The 23235-nt window shown below is 44.6% G+C and overlaps 1 protein-coding gene across 2 annotated transcripts in view; it reads left to right on the forward strand.

Annotated features, from left to right (window-relative positions):
- The first annotated feature begins 326 nt into the window (after nucleotides 1-326).
- The window catches only part of SHB (SH2 domain containing adaptor protein B), a 73834-nt gene continuing 50925 nt past the window's right edge, over nucleotides 327-23235 (forward strand). For both annotated transcript variants that reach the window (XM_424863.8, XM_040655821.2), the window contains exons 1-2: nucleotides 327-1143; nucleotides 21490-21607. In XM_424863.8, the coding sequence (XP_424863.3) occupies nucleotides 586-1143; nucleotides 21490-21607 (676 nt within the window). In that variant the 5' untranslated portion in view covers nucleotides 327-585. The remainder of the gene's footprint in view (nucleotides 1144-21489; nucleotides 21608-23235) is intronic.

Here is a 23235-nt window from a genome sequence, read left to right on the forward strand (position 1 = left end):
GCCGTGTGGATGTGGCACTGAGGGATGTGGTCAGTGGGCATTATGGGGATGGGCTGACGGTTGGACTCGGTGATTTATAGGTCTTTTCCTTAATATTTCTATGACTCTGTGAGCCTTATGAGTCCATTCCGAATGGGAATATTCTGCCATTCTCCGGTGACGGTCACGCTGGAAGCGACACTCGTCCCATCCCACTCAGGGTCTGCCCCATCCCGCAGCCGCCCTCCTCCCAGGGGCTCAGGCAGGCCCGCCCCGCCCCGCCCCGCCCGTCCCCTGCCGCCCCGCCCCGCGCAGCCGCGTCCCCCGCCCCGCTGCGTGCTGAGGTCAGGCCGGGCCGCGGTGCAGGCACGGCGGTGGCGCTCGCGAGAGCGGAGCTGCGGCGCGGCCGGGAGCGGCTGCGTCCCGCGGGGAGCCGAGGCGTCTCGGTGGCGGGGAAGCCGCCGGTGCGCGGAGCGGAGCGGAGCGGGGCGACCGGCCCGCCCGCCCCGCCGCCCAGCTGCTCCATGCGGGCGGCGGCGAGCGGGGCCGGCGCGCAGGGCGGCGGGGGCAGCGACAGGCGCTGAGGGGCCGCGGCCGGCGGGGACGATGGCTAAATGGCTGAATAAGTACTTCAGCCTGGGCAATAACAAGACCAAGAGCCCCCCGCAGCCTCCGCGGCCCGACTATCGGGAGAAGCGCAACGGTGCCGGCGGCGCGCCCCGCCCCGACGGGCCGCCGCACCTCCACCGCCACCAGCACCACACTTCGCCCGGCTTCCCGCACCGCCACCTGCGCGACGACACCAGCGAGCTGCTCCGCGCCTACCGCGCGCAGAAGGACCGCGACTTCGAGGACCCCTACAGCGGGCCCGGCTCCTCCTTGCGCAAGCTGCGCGCCCTGTGCCGGCCCGAGCCCTGCGCGCCCGACGAGCCGGGCCCGGCCGCCCCCCGCGCCTTCTCCTCCGCCTCGTGCGGTGCCGCCGCTTCCGCGCCCGCCGGCTCCCCGCTGCTCGCCCGCAGCCAGAGCGAACGGCGGCCCGGCACGCCGCCCGAGGTGCGGTACATCTCTCCCCGGCACCGTTTGATCCGCGTGGAGATCGGCGACGGCGGCAGGTTCGGCCGTGGCGGCGAGCAGCTGGCGGCCTCCGCGCCCGCCAAGGAGAAGGTGAGCGCCGGGCCCAGCCCTGCCCTCCGGGGCCGGCTGTGGCAATGGGCCCGGGGAGGCGTTCGTCTCGGTGAGCTGCTGGGAAGGAGGAGGCCTTTGTGCGCGGTGCAGATCGTTGTGTGCGGGGCAGGCGCCGCGGTGGCGGTGCCCGTGGATGCCTACCCCGCCGAAAAGCGCTGTGGCATATTGTAGAGTCGTAGAATCGCTGAGGTTGGAAAAGACCTCTGAGATAACTGAGTCCAGACATCAGGCCACCCTCCCCATGCCCACTGACCACATCCCTCAACGCCACATCCACGTGGTTCTTGAATACCTCCAGGGATGGTGACTCCAACCAACTCCCTGGGCAGCCCGTGCCACTGCCTCACTGCTCTGAGAGGCGGTTCTTCCTAATATCCAACTTGAAACCTGTTTTCTGCTGGTACTCTGGTATGTCTCCGAGTAGCTGTGCTGTGGAGGAACATGGAGTGTGTCACCCATTCCCGGAGTGTACTGTGATTACAGTTGCACTGTATCAGCTCAGCTCCTGGGGTGAGGGCAGGCCTGGGCCAAGGGTGCTTGAGGGCTGCTTGTCCTACTGGTGCTGCAGCATGAGTGGCAGGGAGTGTGGTGGTGGTTTTTTCTTCCTCTCTCTTCTCCTGCAGTCACTCACAGCCCCTTGACAGTTTTGCACAGGACAGGCTGTGTACCAGCTTTGTGCTTGTTTTGGCACATGGGGTTGATCAGATCTTGAGAGCAGGGTACAGGCTGTTCTACAGTCTGCATGAGAAGCAACTGTGTACAACATTGGAAGGGGTATTCTTTATGTGTTACTAATCCTCTGCAAATCTGTGTACTTTAGTGCTTGCTACAGGCTTTGGCTGTAACTGCTGGAGGAGGCATGTTCCACTCTGCAGGGCAGTATCTGCTCATCAGCCAGACTTCTTACGTCTGTATCTAACATACATTTACAGGAAGAGTTTCTATCAAAACAACAGGTTACTCCTTGCTTTTACTGGAAAAAATTGTCACGCTCTAACTTCTTCACCTCCTTGTTCCCTGCTGAAGGTGAGGTTGTTCAAAGTCCTGTGTTACAACAGCACACTTCCCTGCACATCTATGCTTTCAGCTGACAGCTTAAGCAAGCTCTGCAGCCGCTGGCTTGGCTGCAAATGCTCTCTTGTCTTTCAGTGGTGGTTCTCTACAAATATTTACAAAAACACTGTAGAAACAGTGCTAGGAAGGTTCCAGGCTCAGGAACTCAGGTTACAAGGGGAGCATTAGCAGAGGCTAGAGCAGCTCCAATGTTGTAAGCACAGTGCCTTTGCTCTTCCTTTAAGTACAGTTTTTTTGTTGGTTTTGTGTGTGTGTGTATGTGTTGAAAATGAGTTTTTCTTCAGTTTGTAAATTGGCTTTTGAAACTTCAGAGTGATAGTCTCATTGCAGGAATTCTAAGTATGTGCTGAACTTACCAATTTAAGTCAACTGTGGGTGCATGTTTAAGTATGTACCAGGATTGAATTGAGTGGTAACACATTTCCGTGACAACTTGATAAATTGTATCCTGTCCAGGTGGAATTCCCAATATATCAGCTTGTCATGATGATGACAAAGAGATTAAAACACTAGCATTTATTACATAGTTTGTCATTTTACACGTAGCTTCTGACTGGAAGCGACTTCTTTCTCGGAAGTGAATCATCATTAAAGTTACAGTCTCAGTATATTCACTCTTCTGTCAATTACCTGTGTTCAGACCAAGTGCTCTCAGGCAAATACTTTCAACAGCCTCACGCTGTAGGGAAAATAACTGCTTGGGGCAAAACGATTCCAAGTGCAACTGCTTCTTACATAGGACGGAATTTACTACTATTATCTTTATATTTTAGGCCCACTGACGCAATTTGCAAAATGGAAATGACATGTGTTTCAAGTAACCCTCCTTGCTAGCTTCTGTGATTATAAATGTGTGCTGCTGGTTCTAAAATTTGCTTTGAATGAGCAGCCTGCAATTTTGTAAGATAGGATGATTCTCCAGAAAAAACAGAATGCTCATACTACAACCACATTCCTTCTGGTTTTGAGAGAGAGTATACACGACAAACAGGAAGCCTTAGCTTTCTGAAGGGGCAGGGGTGCTCATCCTCAACTTGCCCCAAAGGTTTTTTTTCATGTTCGGGTGGAACTTCTTGTGTTCCTGTTCGTGGTCATAGCCCATTGTCCCATCGCTGGGCTGAAAGAGCCTGCCCACTTCTGGCTCGACTCCTGCCCATTTGTTATTGATAGACATTGATAAGATCCCCTCTCATTCTTCTCCAGACTGAACCGTTCTGGATCTCTTTGCCTTTCCTCGGAAGGGAGATGCTCCAGGCCCTGAATCATCTTTGTAGACCTCCACTGGACTCTCTCTATAAGTTCCCTGTCTTGAACACGGGAGTCCAGAACTGGACACAGTACTCCAGAAGAGACCTCACCAGATCAGAGGAGGGTGGGAGGATCACCTCCCTTGACCTACTGGCCACACATTTTGTAATGCTCCCCAGGACACTATTGGCCTTCTTGGCCACAGGGGTACACTGGTGGCTCATGGCCATCCTGTTGTCCACAAAGATGCCCAGGTCCTTCTTTGCAGAGTTCCTAACCTGTACTGATGCATGGAGTAATTTCTTCCTGGCTGTGGGACTCTGTACTTGCCCCTGCTTAACCTTATAAGATTCATCTCCACCCAACTCGCCAGTCTGTCCAGGACTTGTTGAATGGCAGCACAGCTGTCTTGTGTGTCAGTCACTCCTTCCAGCTTTGTATCATCAGCAAACTTGCTGAGAGTGCATTCTTTCCCTTCATCCTGGTCATTGATGAAGGTATTGAACAAGACAGGACACAGTACTGAACCCTGGGGAGCACTGCTAGTTACAGGCTTCCAGCCAGATTCTGTGCTACTGATTATAGCCTTCTGAGCTCTACCAGTCAGCCAGTTCTCAATCTACCTCACTGTCCACTCATCTATCTCACACTTCCTAAGCTTACCTTACAAGAGTGTTATGGGAGACATTGTTGAAAGCCTTGCTGAAGTCAAGATACACAACATCTGCTGCTCTCCCCTTATCTGCCTAGATAGTTGTGACTTCCTAGAAGGCTACCGGTTTGGTCAGGCATGGTTTCCCCTTGGTGAATCCATGTTGACTACTCTTGACAACCTTCCTTTCTTCCTCTTGCATGGAGACAATATCCAGAACAAGCTGTTCCATCACATTCCCAGGAACGGAGGTGAGGCTGAGTGGCCCGTAGTTTCCCCAGTCCTCCTTGCCCTTTTTGAAGACTGGAGTGACACTGGCTATTCTCCAGAACTTGGGCACATCCGCTGTTCTCCACAACCTTCCAAAGATAATAGAAAGTGGCTTAAGTCACTTCTGCCAGCTCCTTTAGCATTTGAGTGCATCCCGTTGGAGTTAATGGGTTTGCATGTGTTGAGTTTGCCTAGACGACCTCTGACCAGATCCTCCTTGACCAAGGGGAGTAGCATAACTTAAATATTTATATTATGGATGAAAGAAAATAAAATTGCTGTATAAGTCTCTTCTCACAGAAAGATACTAGCGTTTAATAATCAGGAGTGTTCATTAAAGTCTCGTGGTCTGTTTCAGCACGTCTAATCTTTGTTTTTCTTCTTTTTGAATGTACAAGGATAATGCTCTGCTTTCTTTCAGAGAACTATGGTTTCCCACAAATTCCATGAGCGGTTTTCCAAGCTTTGTTTCTGATGTCTGGGTAGGACTGCTGTGGGTTAAATTTGCGAGGGATCTGGAATGGGTAGTAGATCCAGGAAGATACCTGTTCAGTGTAAAGGACAAATAGTAAAGTTTAAATAACAGCAGACTAGGTGGTATAAATTCCCAGGAAAATGATAAACCCGATAATCTGAGCAGTAGAGGAAATAGATACTAAAACTAATGGCAGGCCTGGCTGCATCTGGCAAGACTGCAGACATAGGTTGTAAAAGTAACCACAGTGGTATAACTCATCTAGGGTTCAAGAGCCTTTGATAAGCAGAGGTAAGAACATTGACCAAAGCCAGATTGGTAGCAGGGTGTGCACTTATAATAGTGAGGTGAGCAACCTTCACAAGAAATACACAAGGGAGGGTGTCATCACTGCCGGGTATCTTTGAAATCAGAATGGTTTGTGGACTTTTTTACTTAGGTAGTACAATCAGGCGGATCTGGGGGCTTTAGCAGTAGTGTGTATCTGAAAGCAAGGAGGTCAGGCAAGGTTATAATTTGTGGCAGATTCATCTCAGTTCCTCTAGTATGGATGATAAGAAGCGACTGGCTTCTATCTGCAGTGCAGACCCTGGAGAAGTTAAATGCGCAGTTCTCCTGCAGCAGAAAAATGAGCTTAGGTGAGTTGGAATGGTGTGTCCACACGGAGCAGCTGCCAGGTTCACACATCTGTGTAAGAATGGATGTGAGACAGCTTGCCATTAACTCAGTGGACAAACCCGTTAGCAAAGAGTGAGCTGAAGTCTTCCTAAGCAACTCTTTTTTCTGTTGTAAATCCATGAAAGTAGTAATACTTAAGGGTATAAAAGGTTGTTTTGTATATTTTCTTACCTAAATACTTAGCTATCTGGCTTTGGGGCTGAAGAACTATTAAGACAGCAACTGCATTATACTCCATTGCAGTAAGTTCTTAATGTTTAAGAGGTTGAGCTGTAGTGTACTTGTCCTGTAAAAGATGGTTATTTCGTAATAACGAGCAACATTTTTCCCTCTCTGTGTGCCGCAGAGACAGAGCTGTGCAACATATCTAGATAGTGTGTACAGAAGACAGTGCAAATTGTAAGATCCATTTCTGCAGAAGTGGATGTGAGGGAGCCTGCAAATGTTGTGTGGCAGCAGGAAACCATTCAAGGCAGTATAGCTGCTGACTTGATTTCCAGAGGTCTGAAGGCTTATGTGAATCCTGCGTTTGTGTAGGAAGGGAAAACTTAGTTTCCATGGAATCCACCTCAGAAGTGTGTGGTGCGGAGATTGAATGCTAGCGAAGTGTGAGGGCTAAAGCCATATTTTGTATCAAACATCTGCCTTTCTTAGATTGCAATAGGCTATGGAAATGCTATTTGAGCTTTCCAATATTAACATCTGTGTATGATTAAAACCTTTTGGTAAACTTTGAGAAGATGTAAACGTTGAGAAGATGTTTGTATTATTTTTGTATCCAGAAGGTCTAAGCTGTATCTGGTCTTGCAAATGGGAATAAGTCAGATGTGTGTAACAGAATCTTACAGCTGGTATTTCAGGATACCTGAGCAGTGTTAGGGTTATTTATTTCCAGGTATATCCTTTTTAGAGTTTGTAAGTTTCTGATGAGACTCTGCTGTGTTCCTGTGTTTAATCCATTGCAGCAGGCTGTCAGGTTGCCATTCTTTCCAAGTGGCTGTACTCTGAAACATACATTCTCTCTTCATGTGGAACCTATTGTTGTATGGCTCTGACTTTTAAGACACAGGTCTGGAGAAGAAGATACCAATGGCTGCTGGTGTTGTGAACCTTCAAGGGTGGCTTGTGCAAGGCCATACAAGCTGTATTTTTTTCCACGCATCTCACGATGCTATGGCAGTAAGACTCTGCTAAAAATGTATTCCTCCAGAAATGTGAGTATCATGATCAAGGGATTATCAAAGTCTTATGGTAAGATACTCGGTTGTTACCTGAACCTGTGGAGTGCTAGGAATTTTAGGTCTGTTCCAAGCGTTGTTGTAGCCTGTTTGGTTAGAAGTGGGCCTGGCTTCTCCATTGTATTGCCCAGCTGGGAACCATCTCTGCTCTGGAAATGATCAGATTTTCATACTCTTGGACAAAGAGGATTGAAGCACAAAGAGGCTAACTGAAGGGCATTTGGAGCTGTTGGAAACGCGGAGATGGAAGAAGGGTGTGGTGATCTTCTGAAAGAGCATATTATGTATACCTTTGCAGTTAACAAATCCAAAACACTGAAAACTCCTCAGTTACTCGATTCAAACAAAATGACCGACTTGCCCTTTTTTTGAACTCATTATTGAATCATTTACTGGAAGACTGTACATGTTCCATGTGGCCTCATTCTGGAAAAGGTTAATGTTACAGCAGTGGACCTTTGTCCAGTTTTCACTCCCTACTGTGCAACCTCAGTATCTGATGTATATGAACCATGCTCACCTGGTGCTCAAAAAGCAGAAACACATGCCTGCAGTGCTCTTTTGTGTGCTCCTTCTGTTGTTTCATAAGGAAGCAAGCAAGACTCGTGTATATGCTGGGATGTTATTCCAAGTCCAGTATGTCCACTCTGCTCCTGAAGATAGTAGCTCTGAGTTGTCATGTGCTTAATTTCTGCACTCGTGAAATGACAAGTGCAAACTGCTTATTCCTTTTGGACTGTGAGAATGAGGTAGAGCATTAACTGGGAGGTTGAGGCTGCAAGTTCTAGGCAAAAACTCAGACAGAATTGTTTGCTAAAACTGCTTGTGTCTGTCTTTCCTGGAATTGTCCAGTAAAAGCTTTTTGATTGCATCTTTAATCACAGACAGTTCAGTCTTGATGTTATATGCCTGTGCTCTTGCCAGATAACAGGATGTGTGTTTTTCTGTTTCTCCAGGCTGTATTCTGAACATCCCATGGCCTGAGAGCTGGCCAGTATGTGTGCGGTAGCAGTTAGTCTGCGTTTGGTGCTTTAATTTTTGCCTCCTCATCTGTGTTCATAGTCACATTTTCAAGTGGCTACCAAAATACATGGAGTTGGCAGCAGGGCCTCATCCTTTATTGCAGGAGACAGAATTATAGAATAGATTAGGTTGGAAGGAATATCTCAAGAACCGTCAAACCGTATACCTGCTGTGGCTCTGTCCTCTTTGCACCTTTCCTTCAGGTATTTATATAAATTGATGAGATCTTCCCTTAGCCTGCTCTCTTCCAGGCTGAACAGTTCCTTAGTCTTCTTGGTGGCCCTTTGCTAGACTCTCTCCAGTATGTCTATGACTGTGTTCTCTACTGGGGAGCCTGGAACTGAATGCAGTACTCCAGGAGCGGCCTCATCAGGGCTGAGTGGAAAGGAGGGCTCATCTCCCTTGTCCTGTTGGCAGTATTTTGTTTCATGCAGCCCAGGTTGTTATTAGCCTTCTTTGTGGCAAGGACACTTTGTGGTTGGTGTTCAGCTTCATGTCTACCAAGATCCCCAGATTCTTCTCTGCTGAGCCTCTTTTCATCTGGGGACCCCCAGGCAGGTCTTGGCACCTGGGGCTGTTCCTTCCTAGGTGCAGGGCTTGGAGCATCTCCTTGTTAAACTTCATGTTGTTCCTCTTAGCCCATTTCTTCAACCTGTTGACGTCCCTCTGGATGGCAGCACAGCTCTCTATTATACTATCCACTCCTCCCAGTTGAATCTGCAGACTTGCTGAGGATATACTGCCACATCATCCAGACCATTAATAGAGATGTTAGAACTGGACCCAGCATTGACCCCAGCCATAAACCATACTTAGTGACCTATAGCTAGGCATAGTGCTACTGATCAATGTTTTCTGGGCTCGACTATTGACTTCACTGTTGGCTCATCCATTTTTTCATCAGCTTCTTCATGAGAATCTTACTGAAGGCAGTGTCAGAGGTCTTACTAAACTCTAGGCAGATAATATTCACTGTTCTCATTTACCAGGCCAGTCATTTTTACTTCTTGCCATAGTATTTTATTTCTAGCTGGAAAAAACAGCAGAACCACTCATAGCTGCTGTGGCCTACAAGTACTTGGGATGCTTTCTCTGGAGGGATGGAAGCCAGCATAGCGTGAATAGCTTGTTAATCTTTAACTCTTTAAAAAATAGCTGTGGTCTGTTTGGCATGAGTGAAGAATACCTGCTGAACTGCTTTGTTTTTTTTTGTAGCTGAATTCCAGGCTTTGAAGTCAAACAGTAATGCTTGCATTTTCTCCATGTGATTTTGCAAAAAAATACCTGATATTGAATTATCAGTGACTACAGTAATCTTGAGAGTATTAAAACATTTCATAGGCTTCATGTATGAGAGGGGAGTGATGGTGACCACTGAGGGGCTTTGGCCCCTTACAGTTTATTATGTGATGGTTATTGAGGATGGTGCACTAAATGCTGCTGAGGTACTACAGGAGGAGCATCTTTGAAAGATTACTAAGATCTCTGCTCTTCTGAGGTGTTTCAGGATGTATTTTAATCTTGCATGGTTTTTGTTTTTTGGGGGTTATTTTTGTTTGGTTTTGTTTTTTTTTTAATACAGCTACTCTTCAAAGAAAAGTCACAATAGTGTGCCTAACATAGTTTTAAAGATCCAACATGCACTGTCTGAGTGAGATATGAAGGGCCCAGAGCTGTGTTTCCCACTCTGTGTGTAGTTTCTATGTACTAACATTGTAGAGATTGGTAAGTGCTGCATTGCAGTGGATCCTCCTCAAGTGATGTTATAGTGTCTCTTGAAGTCAAGTAGAAAGCATTAGTTCAGCTTGCTCCTCTCTTGTCTCCCATCCTCTGACATGTTTGCATTAAATAAATAATGTGGTTAGCCACGATGCTTGCCACAATTGTCCAGCAGTCAGTGTAAAACTTGAAATTCATTTGAGAAGTTGTGCTGTGCCTAACAGACACACGCAAGCAATGCAAGATTACTGAGACTGGAGCAGCAGTGAAGAAGGCAAGCTGGATGATTTGCCAAATCGTGGAAAAAAAAAATTGTATTGGGAGACAAATAACTCAAGGGTGGATTAGGATCAAAAGCTATGAGCTGCCACATGCTCCAAGATCATGGTTAAATAGTTGAGAGCTACCCAAAGTACTTACTGCTTTCTGTCTTGGGAAGACAGAATTGCCCCCAGGGCACTAGACAAACGCTTTTAGTTTTTCCCACCCACACTCTTGTCATGAAGCTCAAATGGGAAGTTCTAGTGGGGGACTTGGAGAGGTCTCTGGCTGGAGGCTGCACCTCCTGAATAATACTGCACTGAAAATGAATGGCCAGCTGATTTGGCCTGTTCATCGCTGTGGTGCGAAGCTTATTGAAAGGTAAATTGATGAGTCTCATAGCCTGGGTTGGCTGAAGTGCAAGTGCACAGGTGCTGTTGAAAAGTTTCCAGCTGGCTTTCAGAGTGTGATGGAGAGCATTGGAGGAAACACAGGTGCTGTTAAGTTAGACTTGCTGTCACTATACTCTTTTCAAAGGGTTCTTTGAATACCGAACAGTGAAATGATACATGAGGCAATACTGGATTTACAGTGATTTATTGTAGTTTTGCCTGCAATAAGCTAAGAGCACAATCAGATAACAAATAGGAAAAGTAAAACATTAAGCAACTGCTAGAGCTCGTGTTGATGACATCTCTCACCTAGGGAGACTAACAGCCAAATCCATGCTGCATACCAGCCTCACACACCTCCATGAAGACATGTCCTTTGCTGGGCAGCCCTTCCAGTCCAGCCACCAAAATGAGCGGTCTCTCAAACTAAATATTCTTTGTGTGTTCAGGCTGGGAGATTTTGTAACCTGTTTTTGCCAAGAGAATGGACATGCTGCTTTGGGAGCCTGCCTTGTTTCAGGTTGCTGCACCAAATTTGAATGGAACAGTGCGAACCATAAAGAGGAACAAGATGGCACATGTTAGGGTGTAAGCAGGCACACTTGGCGCTGCAGTTTGCTACCATCGTTGTGTTACTGAGAAAATTGGAGGAGAGGGTGGCAGCACGTGGGGCATTATTGTTCACTGTTTGGCACAAAGCTTGGAGAACCTTATGGCAGTGGGCAACTGTTGCTGGCTTGATGTATTCAGGCTGTGGTGTGATCTAGTGTGCTGGAGGAGCCCACATGCTCCTGATGCTGGAGGGAAGGCGTAGAGGGCCACAAACTGCTGTGATGGCAGATGGCTGCCAGGTGAGACACCCTGTTAGGGAAGTGGCTATCTGCATGTAGGGCAGAATGGCATGGCAGGGCGCTGGCTGTGCTTCCTTGGCAAGGTGTTAGACTGGAGCTACACCTGGGCTTCTGGGAGGGCCCAGCTCCCTCTTTGCTGCAGAAGGAGGAGCCCTACAGCCCCTTTGTGGCTCAGCAGGTTGCTGTCATATAGCTGAGGAATCAGCAGGACGCAGAGGTGTCCCTACAGGGAGATCACTGTACCAGGAGCCTTCCGGGCCTCAGCACTGGCATGCCCTTTACGAGCTTGCCTTGTGAGTTTCACGGTTGGTTTGCATCTTACTTCTGCTGCATAAAGCCATCTTAATATCTGGTGATTGCTGTGATGGTGTGTGCTGAAAAAGCCAGCTGAGGGAGAGAGTAAAGAAACTTATTGCTGCTAGATGCCTTTGCTGATTCAATAGTGATGACTTTGACCTCATTCCAGCAGCTGACAAATGCATGGGGACAGAAGAGAAAGCTGCATGCTGCAAATGCAGTGCTTGCACTCCCAGTCTCTGTAGATTGTTCGTGTCAGACAGGGGGCCCTGGAGCATTCCCTTGAAGTTCACCTTGCTTCTGTTACAAGCCTTAGCTTACCAAAAGTTTTAGAGGAACGGATAATGTTAATAGTAGTGGTGAGACTTGTCCCTGTGGTTACACTTCTGTCATGGCTCTTGCATGTTGAGATATCAACTCTAATTGAAGCTGATCAAACTAATAAATGTAGCAGGCGAGGCTACGTGGAGAAGGCATGCTGTTTGACCTCAAACGTTAGTAACACAGTTTGCATAAGGCTAAACATGTCTAGTAGATAGTGAAAGAAAATCTTCCTAAAAGATAATGCAGTACTGGGAGTTTGCATGGAGAGCAAAAGAAGACAGATGTAAAGAGATTTATTGTCCTGCAAATTCCAGCTTCAAATACAACTGAAAAATAAGTGATGGATGCCATGTATTGCTTGTGAAAAGATTTCTGTAAACTGAATGAGAGCAGAGCAGGAACTGGGACAAATGTCCAGCAGTCTATTGGGGTAGTGCTTGCATGCCTTCCATCTTCAAGGAAACTGAATGGAATCCAAATACACACTTAGTAACATTGTCTGGTGCATATGTCTTCTGTCTGATCTAAAACTGTTAGTGCAGTCTGTCAGTTACACTTGTATTCTTCATTTGTTTTGTCTCAAATGTACGTTTCCCTGTTATACGTATTAAAATAACGTGTAATGTTCTCATATTTAAAAGGAGGCTCAAGGGAGACCTTGCTGCTCTACAACTCACCGAAGGGAGGCTGTAGCGAAATGGCGGTTGGCCCCTTCTCACAGGTAACAGTGACAGGGAGTGTCCTTAAGCTGCACCAGTGGATGTTCAGGTTGGATATTAGGAAAAACTTCTCAGAACGAGTGATGAGGTATTGGCAGAGGCTGCACAGTGAGGTGGTGGAGTCACCACCCCTGGAGGTGTTGAAGACCAATGTGAATGTGGCACCGAGGGACGTGGTCAGTGGGCATGATGGGGATGGACTGACAGTTGGACTTGGTGATCTTTGAGAACTTCTTCAACCATAATGATTCTATGATTCTGTCATAGATACACATACTTAAACATGGCATATGTATTATATAGCTATAATCTTTATGCACTATTTTATATACATAAATGTACATTCTGCTTAAAAAGAGGTTATGGAACTTTCATCTTTAGAACATTTTAAAACTTATGTGGGCAATACCCTGAACGATGAGCCCCTGCTTTGAGAAGGAGATTGATTTAATAGTTTTCAAAGACCTCATAGAACACAACCCTTTGTTTTTATGTCTAAGACAGATGCTCAAAACCTGCCCTGCAGTCTGAGTGCTGCCAACATGTTAATGTAGTGCATTCCTGTAAGAAGAGTAGTGTAGAATGTAAGATACGTCTCCGTAAGCTGGAATGTTTTCATCATTCTGCAGCTGAATCTTTGCAGCAGGTGAATGTGGACTTGCACCAACTTTTGTCTCTCTGGCTGAAGCTTACCTTCTTCTGCAGAACATAAAGGAATGAATAGGGCTTTGTTCAGATCAAGTGTGTACAGTTGGGCATGGCTGGGTGAGTCACTGGGGGAGAATGGTATTGTGAGGACACCAAAGCAGGGCTGAATACTGATCAGCAAGAAGGAAAGCATTGTGCTTGCTTCTGTAGATTGTCCTCTGAACTTCCAGGTGGGTGTGTGCAGGAGTTAAGTACATGGTAATGCTGAAATACTGAGACACTCAACATCCGCTGAGGCAATAGCATTACACAACTCTGTTTCTACAGTTAGGCCACTATAAATCCAACATCCTTAGTGTTGTCTGGGAGCACAGATACTATCTTCAGTCTTAAGCTGCTCAGATAAGGAAAGAGGTCTGCAGTACAGTTATTTACACATGCAGCTTTAGGGCGACTTGTAGAGAGTTAGGACTGTTCTACTGTAATGTGGATGTGGATAGGGAAGCTTTCTACAGACAGAATAAGGTTAGGCAGTTTCTTGTGACTTAAAGAGCCTGTAAATGAGAAGGCAGGCACAGTAAGAATGTGTGTGGAAACTGAGCTAACTGGCTTTTAGCCCAATTAATGGGAAAGAAGGTCTAGAAAAGAAAGAGGTAAATCTGTTTCTTTTTAACCATCAAGTTGCCTAGTAAACTTCTGGTTTGCAATCTGACCTTGTGGTGATGGCCAGCTTGCCATTGTTTACTTTTATCCTTGACAAAATTCCTGTTCTGTATCCTTACAAGCTCCTTTACTCCCCATGTTCACTGAGACTGTTCAGGGAGACTTGTGTCTCTAAACATCTTTGTACAAGTCTTGACCAGCAGCAGTGCGTTTGGTGCCTGGTCGCCCACATTCATACAAAGCTGTGGTCAGTGTTGCCTGTGACAAAGAGTAGAGTTTGACTCTTTCTTCTCTTTGCTACATTCTGCCAATGTGATTGTATCCTGTGGCTGAGTGTAAGGCACTGCTGTCACAGTGGCAGAAGAAATACCAGACCTGACAGCTGAAAAGGTGTACGATGGATTCTGGTGACAGACAGGAAGGAGACTGCAGTCCACATCTCCCTGAATAGGTCACTCTTTCCATAGATGTTACAGCAGAACAGCCCATTAACATGGAAATGGATATAAGCCGTGATTTTGGAGCAGTTGTGCATTGTGCATGAAATGTGGAAAATTCTTATATAAAAATTCTCATAGCTGTGGTGTATGAGATATAAGTTTATTCTTTTGTGTGTGTGTTTGTTTGTTTTTATGATTTTTTTTTTTACCAGGTATTGCAAAGGAAGCAAGACACATTAAGCTGTATCTGTCTGTCGTTCTGTAACTTTTGGGTCTATTGGCAGATACTGGAAGGTGTATCTTCAAATTTAAAATAGTAGAGAATAGCTCAAGGTTGAACCCTTTCCCAGCTGAAGGGGAAACAGCTGGGAAAAAGCTTTCTAAGCTTTTAGCAGCAGTTTTTGGGCATGTGTTGCCCTATGTGAAGTAGAGATGTATGGAGTATGAGCAACCTCATGTAGTGGGAGGTGTCCCTGCCCATGGCAGAGGGCTGGAACTAGGTGATCTTTAAGGTCCTTTCCAACCCAAGCCATGCTGTGATCCTGCATCAGGGAACTGCAGGCTACCGAGGGCCTAGGGTGAAGGATATGAACAGACAAGAAGACAAGCTGTTGTTAATGTCTCAGATTGCTAGTGGTTGGGTTCTGTTAGTGTGAGGTGGAGACTAATACATTCGCTTGAGGTTTGGAAACTGCAAACAGCAGTGTCCTGTGAGAATGTAGCCTTACAGATGGGTGAGTGTTACTAAACACAGAACCGTCTGTGGGGCAGTCCCCTAGTATCATGGCCTAAATTTCTGAAGTCCTTCAAGAGCTTGTCAGAGACCTTTCTGATGTGTAGCTGCCTGGGCATTACATGAAAGCATTATTTTTAAGGAAACATCTGTCCAGGGCATGTTTGGGATGTGAGACCTGGAAATCCCTTTGGGACAAAGAGAAATCTGATTATATCACATGGTAGTTAAAAGAAGCAAACAAAAAGCAAAGCAGCATGTAATGCAGAGTGATGTCTACTGTACCTAATGACTGGTCTTTTATGACTGTAAATTCCCAGAGAAGATGAAGAATTTTCATTGCATTCTGTTAAGTGTGTTAACTATGGTGTTTTCGGATGAAACATGAGAGGGCTCATTTTAAATGAGAGCCCCGTATCTGCTGCCAGCTGCATGTTCTTGTCTGTGATATTAGTAGACTTAATTGCCAGTCAAAAGCTGGAAAAGGCAGACTGTGCAGTCTGTCATTTTTCTGGTGGGGGATTTAATTACAAAATAATGGTGAATCTCCCCCCAAAAGGATCTTTAATAGTAAGTCTCCCAAAGGTTTGGCAACCAGGGGAGGTTTTTAGTGTTTTTAATGAGATAAGGATATCTGCAAAATCATGCATTAGGCTTGTCTTTGTTTTCTTCCCCTGATTTGTTATGCAAGTCATGCTCTTTCCATATACGAAAACACAAACTTGTGTGTAACGTAATGACATATGTAGGACATGTACAGCATTGTAAGACTGTGGGTGAGAAAGACAGTGATGCTTGCAGCTTAGTTAATACCTACGGCAGGATTGAAACTGAATTTCAGCTTGCATTTAATTTTCTGAGTATTGTTTTTGAAAACATCTTGTATTTTATGATTGGCTTCTTAACTGGTGCTGTTGCTTGGAATTTGCTTACCTAATAATTAAGCCATGCTCATTTTCTTTTGCCTTTTAAAAGACTACCTGCCTGTGGGAACTCCTGGGAGTGTTCCCAAATTCCTGGTTGATGTCTCTGGTCTATTAAGGTCAAATATAAGATTCACTTAATTTTATATCATTGGACTTCTATTTATATTTCAGAGCTTCTCTTGTATTTATCCATACCTTGAGTGTTACTAGGTCTACATAATAGAGGACCAAATTGCTTTTCTTCCCATTCTGTTGAGGAATTCTTAAACATGTCTTGAATTACCTTCATATGGATTGATATTTGGTTATCCTAGTTTCTGAAGATGTTTTTGGCTATGCTTCTGGATTTTGTCTTTCAATTGACTTTTTTTTTTTCCTATATACCATTCTTCCAAAGGCAGCACTGATTCACTTTTGTTGGAAGGAAAGATTAATGCAATCAGACACGTGCATGTACGTGTAAATGGATTACACTGCAAGAGCATTCAGTGGAAAAGTAGTTTATTTGACAGACTGAAAGCAAAAGTTGTTTGTTTTTTTTTGTTTGTTTGTTTGTTTTCTACAGACCAGTAAGAGAGTGAGTTACTCTGTACAGCTGTCTGTACCTCTTTGGTCTGCCTGCACTCTGCTCTGTTAAGCAATAGGAATATGCTGAGGCAAATTCTTTCTGAATTTGTTTCTGAAACTGCAGTCTAAATGGCCTCAGTGTTGAGGCTTGTTCACTGCAGAGCATCGGGAATACAGGCTTCACAGACCCTGTAGTGACAGTCTTCCTGCAGTAACACAACTCAGCCCGATTTTCCTACATTGTGCTTACAGTGTTAAAATTCATGGTCTTCATTCAAGGTGGAGGATCCAGTCTCTAGTGTATCAGGGCCCAAGCTGTTGCACTCCAAACATTATTTCCATTTTAAAGACAAAGACTTTGTATAGAATGTCTAAAATTCATCAGACATTCTGAATTGTGCTGAATGGATGGGATCTCAGCCTTTGGTTTGAGTAGATGTGATACTTGCCAGGGTTCCCCCTTGTACACGGAGCTGCCTCTGAGCCTCTGGAATGGTGAGAATTTGAAGTGCTCACAGCATGTGCAGCTTCTTTGCACTAGGAAAACCTCGTTAGACTTTCAGCCACTGATACAGTGTACTTTGGCTTGAAGATGGAGCGGAAAGTTTTTGTTTTAACTCCAGGGAAGGAAAAGGCAGATGGTGCTGGCTGTATGACTTGGGGCTGGATGAGCTGACACGCAGCAGGTTTGGAAAGTGGTCACCCAAACCGGTTCGCTCAGGGTCCAAACAGCTGTGATTTGGCACTCCTTTCCCACTGTAATTTGTATTTGTTTGGTCATCCCATGACTAGTTTCCACAGCTGAAACCCCTGGGAGAAGTGGTGCCAATCCTTATGATGGAGCAGTGTGAATGTGTTGCAAGGCAGAATGTGATGGGGTAGCAAAACAGATGCTGTTCATAAGTCTTGTAGTTTTTGTGACACAAATGAAATTTTTATAACTCTGGCTTACGATGTCATACCTTCATAGATGGAAGTAGTGACAATTGTCAGAATAGCCTGGGCACTTGAGTCAAAGTGTAATGTCTGTCAACAGCATCATTGTGTCACGTACTGGAACAGGTGTGCTGTGATTTCCACAACAGACCTTACTGTATGGGGAAACACAAATTTAGGCTAGTCTAACTTCTGTTCGGAATGGCAGCTCCGAGCTAGGCCTTGTCATAGGCTATAGGTGATTCTTGTACTTGCAGATCTCTCAAGTGAAGTATGGAAAGCATACTTCTGGGTATTTTAATGCTAGTCAGACTTGAATATGAATAGTAATGCTACTGAATTTTATTTACAAATGCTATTTGCAAATACAGGTATGTAATTGCAGCACATTTGAAAAATAAAAAATAAAAAAGCAAATAAAATTCTGGTTGGTTGACATCAGGCAGCACAGATACATTTTTATAAACCATTTAAATCTGTGTTTAAGGTGGGCTTTTGGCTTGGTGAGTTGTGTGTGTGGTTTTTTGGTGGTTGTTTTTTTCTTTTTTTGGTTGGTTGGTTGCATGCCAGTAGTACTTAACCACATTTTGTAAGCTGCATGGGAATTAAGACTTGCTGTATTTGAAGAGCTGAAAATTTGACAGTGACATGACTGTCTATTGACAATAGGGTTGACTTAAAACTTGTATCATCTGTGTGTCTGGCAAACAGAGTCAGATAGAAAACTGCAGCTCTCATGGTTTGTTATTTATATTTTTGTTCACCATCACAGCACATTTGGACTGGGGAGGTGGAATGCCTACCTTTTGCTTCATGGTGGTAGGATAAGCTGTGCACCAAAGTGCACTAGTCTGCTGGTTGTAATAGGGAAAGGTCTTCACTTCTCCGTGTTTTCCTTGATCATGGCATGTGTATCTAAAGTGGAATCACCAAGATTTTTCTTTAGTTCATGGTTTCACCGCTGAACAGTATACGACATAGGTACATTCTTGGTACATGCAGCAAACTAGGACATCTGGAGTCCTCATGGCTGCCTGTGGCCATCTGGGGATTTCTTGATAGCTGTGATTCATTTTGACAGCTGAGACCTGCATGAAATATGGCTGGATTTGGCAAAGGGAAGAAGCAAGTTATCTGTGTCCCACTGAGGTCAGACCCTTTGTGTGAATGCCCTGTCTAGCCGTTTGCTAACAGAACCTCAGTATGTTGTTACTCCGTGTCTGTGGCAGATAGAGCAGGTTCAGCATCAGCTTGTGAGTATCCTGACCACTTCTGGGAGAAGTGTCTTGGCAGGTGACAGCTGGCATCCATTCCCTTTTCTCTCCTTTCACTGTTTGTCCATCATTGACATGCAGGATCAATCTGGAAGCCAGTCAGACAAGTTTAGCCACTTGCCTTGGAAATGTGCTTACCCTAAGATGTGAATGTGTGTGCAGGCCACAGGCCAGGATCACCTATGCTGGCCTTGGCCCCTGAGCCACAGAAAACAAGTGACTGACTGAGACCACTTTTCTAGGCAGTAGATGAAAGGTTGTTGAGAGAGAAATGCATTAAATCATCTCCATCTGAAACACTGATGAGCATTAGTGAATATGGAGGCGCTTCATTACCGTATGGAAAGGCCTGTTCCCACATGCCTGTGGTGGGAGGGATGGCAGCATCTTTTCCACGTGGCATAGAGAACATTCAGATCTCCGTCTGCAGAGCCTCACTGCACAGCAGGGGGTATACGTGGTGAATATTAGCTGGTAAACAGAACGTGCACGATCATATGACAAGATAGTTCTTGGTGAGATTGGTATTGTAATGGAACTAACAAATATATTAATTTGAGGTCTTGATGGCATTTTTGAATTATGCTTTTTTCTTTTTTTTTTTTTTTAAAGCAGTGTAAAATTGGTAGCTGTTAGCAAGCACAGAAGAAATCAAATGTTGTTGTTGGCCAGCTGCCATATCTAGGCTGAGAATTTATACATTTGAATATAAACAGAAACCCTAACAGTCACTTGAAGCTTTCTTACAGCTCCTATCTGTAGAGCTACTTTTAATAGAGGAGTACAGATGCACAGCTTGAGGAGGGGGAAGCAGACTGCTATTTCTGTGCTGGAGAGTGGGTTGGAGATTTATTTGTGTTTTTTTCGGGGGCCTTTTGGAGAGAAGTTTGCTCAGTATGATAACTCTTATAGGTGATCTGATGGAAAACATGATTATAATTTGCTGTGCAAAATTGCTTAGTGCTTTGACACAATTATTCCTCAGGATGGGAGGAGTTGCACCACTGTTCAAGCTAGGGGAGATTTTCACACTGGGGAATACGTTAGCGGGTATATTTCCAGCCAAAGTCTGATGTGGAACAGATTCATGGATATCATATTAATTATAAAAAATATAATAATGAAATAATGTGGATTTGGACTTTTTTTTTTTTTTTACAAATCTTCTCATTGTGTTAGAAAGCAGATTTTGCTTTATTAGATCTCTTCTGAATATCAAGTTGCTGAAGTTTGCGTCCATGTTAGGTATCATGAGCTCTTGACTGTTAACATTATCAGTCTTGATTTTTACTTCATTTGACAGCATTTTGTCTGTATAATTTTCCTTCTTCCTAATTTGCCAAAAAATATACCGGGAGAAATATCGAGTAACTGCCTGTAAGACCGTTTTCTGCCTCATGTTTTGGTGTAGTTACGCTAAGGATAGGCAGATATTACGTGTTGACATTTGTAATAGGAGAGCAGCGGGGAGCCGGTACTGCAATCAGCTCTTGACAGCATTGCATCGGAAGCGTAAATGGACGGGCATTTCAGCTGCAGGGCTTTTAAAGATAAACCTCGCCTTTTGAGGAGCAGAAATTAGTGCTGCATGATGCACATTGTTGCCTTTGTCTTAAGTCTGCGCAGCAGCTGACACCTCTCTGATTTGCAGCTGATTTGCTGCTTGGGCATATGTCGCCTGTGATGGGGGGAGGGGGCTTTTCTCCTTGGGGTTTCACAACAATGAGACCATCATTTTGGATCCTACCAGAGAGATAACTATTTTTTCCTCCCTCTATTACCTTGTCAGTCTGGTGCTTTTCATCAAACAGATTTCCAAGTGCTTTCAACTCTGAGTGATGGAAAACACGCTTGATTTCTAATTAAAATGTCAATCTGAGACTGTTTGGTAACCCAGCTGTTAACCTGTAACTGGAGGACAGCTAAGCCTTGCTCTGACACTTATGCCTTTGTGGTCAGTGGTAATAAATGCATCCTCAAAAGTCTCCCGCTGGGACATGCTTGAGAGTGGTGTTTTTCCTCTATCTGGTGGAATATTCTGGCAGCAGGAGTTGGAGCAGATGCAGCTTCAGTCTTAGAGCTGGCACTGAACCCCTGGCTCTTTGTTGAAAAATTGGAGCTGTTGGCATAGCACTCTGCTTTCTGTCCCACTGTTACTGGTCTTAATGATGTAAAACTGGTGGGACAGGAAGAGTCATGGCTGAAAAATCCCTGTGAAGGAGAGCCGCCTTCAGAGCAGAATCCCTCAGGCTTTCCCTGCCCTGAACAGGGGACTGGGCAGGGTGGGTTCGATCCCGTCAGAACCGTTGCACAGTTCTTTGATTTCTGGCAGTGAGAGACAGAAACCTGCTGCTGCTTTCTCAGCTGCTGACTCCTTTTCCTGTCTTGCTTTACACCTGCATGCTCTGCAGTAACTCTCACGTGAGGGCTTCTCTCAGTGCTCTGGCTCCCTTGTCAGCTTCTGGAAACCAATGTTGTCTCAGCCCCTTCGGTAATAGGGAGGAATGATTCCTATCAGCTGATAAATTGTTCAGCAATATTGTGAATTGTGTGCTTTTTTACCAAATATTAGCAAAAATCTCTGTTAAGAATTACACTGGATTGGATATGCTGAATGGTTGGATCCTTCCAGTTTGTCCATCCCGATTATTCTTTACCTTCTGCTAACTGGAAAACTTTTGACACACAGCCTGTTTTTTGTGCAGTCTCTGGGATGAAAAGAAAGGAGCGTATTTCAGCACCATTTAGTCAATGATCCACAGCAGTTCTATCTGTCCTCTGAACCAGGGTTATATTCTGAAGATGGCGTATGATGCAACTGAGTGAAACTTCAGATTTTTTGCTATTCCAGTGTTACTGAATTTTGGTTTGCATGTCTGACTGTAAATCTAGTAACAGTTTCTTTCCTGTCTTTCAGGTCTTGATAGCTGATGACTACTCAGATCCATTTGATGCCAAAAGTGAGTTGAACAAAATGGTAAAAGGGGAGAACACTGGCTATATGGAACCATATGAAGCCCAGAGAATAATGACAGGTAAGAAAAGAAAATTGCACTTTTCTTTAATTTAACTGCATGGCAGTTCACTTAGATATTAAAACTGCTGTGAAACCAAAATGTCTTTTGACATGCAAAACTGTGTTTTGTTTCTGAAAATGTCAGATACTAACAGTAACTGCTGTGAAGGCTTTTCATGTGCTTGTACTGCCTTGATATCTAAAAATACTGCTCTGGAGCTGGCTGTCAAATATAGATGGTTTGTACTGTCATGTAGTGAAATGAAAAAGTGAGCATGGGAGCTGGAGTCTGCATTGCCCTGCTTGGTGATGACAAGAGTTATCATCTGTGTACATAGCAAGAATGGCCAAAGCATAATGTTTTAAGGTAAATTAATACAGCAGTTGATCTTTCTTATGCTTATGGCTGTTTTTTTCCTCCTTCACATTCGGTCTTCTCAGCTTTCACTCTGTTGCAGGAGGGCTGCAAAGCTACATCTTTATGTTTCTTCCTTTCTTCTCTAATGGTTTTCTGTGACCATGCACCAAATGAGACACTTAGGATGCTTGTGAGCCTTCAACTGATCTTCTTGGTAGTTGCCGTCCTATTGTGTTATGAAGGGAAATGGTTTGTAATTGCGCTGTTGTAGGAATTTTGAGTGATTCCTTTGTCCTATGCCTGTCTTGTCTGCATGTTTCTCTGATATGATCTGTATCCATTCCCTATTCATTGGCTGTGTAATCTAAAAATTTCTGAGGTCTGCAAACATAATTTTTTTAACTTACAGTGATTTGATGTAGTACATACCTTTGTGCAGATAGGTTGTGCTTCTCTTGTATTTCTACAGCAGGTCCTTTTGCTGTCATTGTGAGGTAAAAGTCACACCTGTGCCCATATAAGTTCATTGTATGCTTTCTTTTTTTGTTGAACAGCTCCTATTTTGGGCCATCAGGAAAGATTAATCCATGGGGAAAGATGAGGGTGTTAGATGCAGAGATCCTTTTTTCACACAGATGTTCCTATTTTTCCCTTCTTAAATAGGTCTTCTGATGAGATGCTCAGGAAATTTCTTGTTGACTGTATTGTTTGAAAGTTCCAGTAGAGGGGCTGGGAGATCTTACTCCTTGTTGGATCTATTCATTCTAGCTGAGTAATCTCAGAAAAACAAATTGATTCAGATGAGTTCTTGCTGCTTGCACACCAGTGATGAACATTGGTAATCTCAGCTTTGAAGTTTACAACACCTTGATTTCTCTCTGTCTGTGTTCCTAACAGAAACTTGTGCCACCTTCTTTTCCAGGATTAGCCATAATAAATGGATTGTTTATTGTACAATACTGGGTGGCATAGCTGTAGCGGGATAGTAGATATGCGTACCATTGCAATTGCAAGAAGCTGTCACCCACCCCCTTGACAAACTATAGTGTTTGTTGCAGCTCATAAACTGCTAAATTTGCTTTGTATTAAAACAAACGTTTGTTATAGTCAAACATTATAAATGCTAAAAGCATATTTGAAACTGTGTTCTAACCATGTGTAGTGATGTAGTAAGCGTTCTGAAAGTGCATTTGGTTGATCCAGTAGAAAATGTGTGAAACTTTACTGAAGACATTTAGTGTGTTGAGATCTGGGTGGTTAGTGTTTCTAGTAATCTTGTCCTGATGCTG

Source organism: Gallus gallus, chromosome Z (assembly GCF_016699485.2).
Source record: "Gallus gallus isolate bGalGal1 chromosome Z, bGalGal1.mat.broiler.GRCg7b, whole genome shotgun sequence".
Classification (NCBI taxonomy): Eukaryota; Metazoa; Chordata; class Aves; order Galliformes; family Phasianidae; genus Gallus; species Gallus gallus.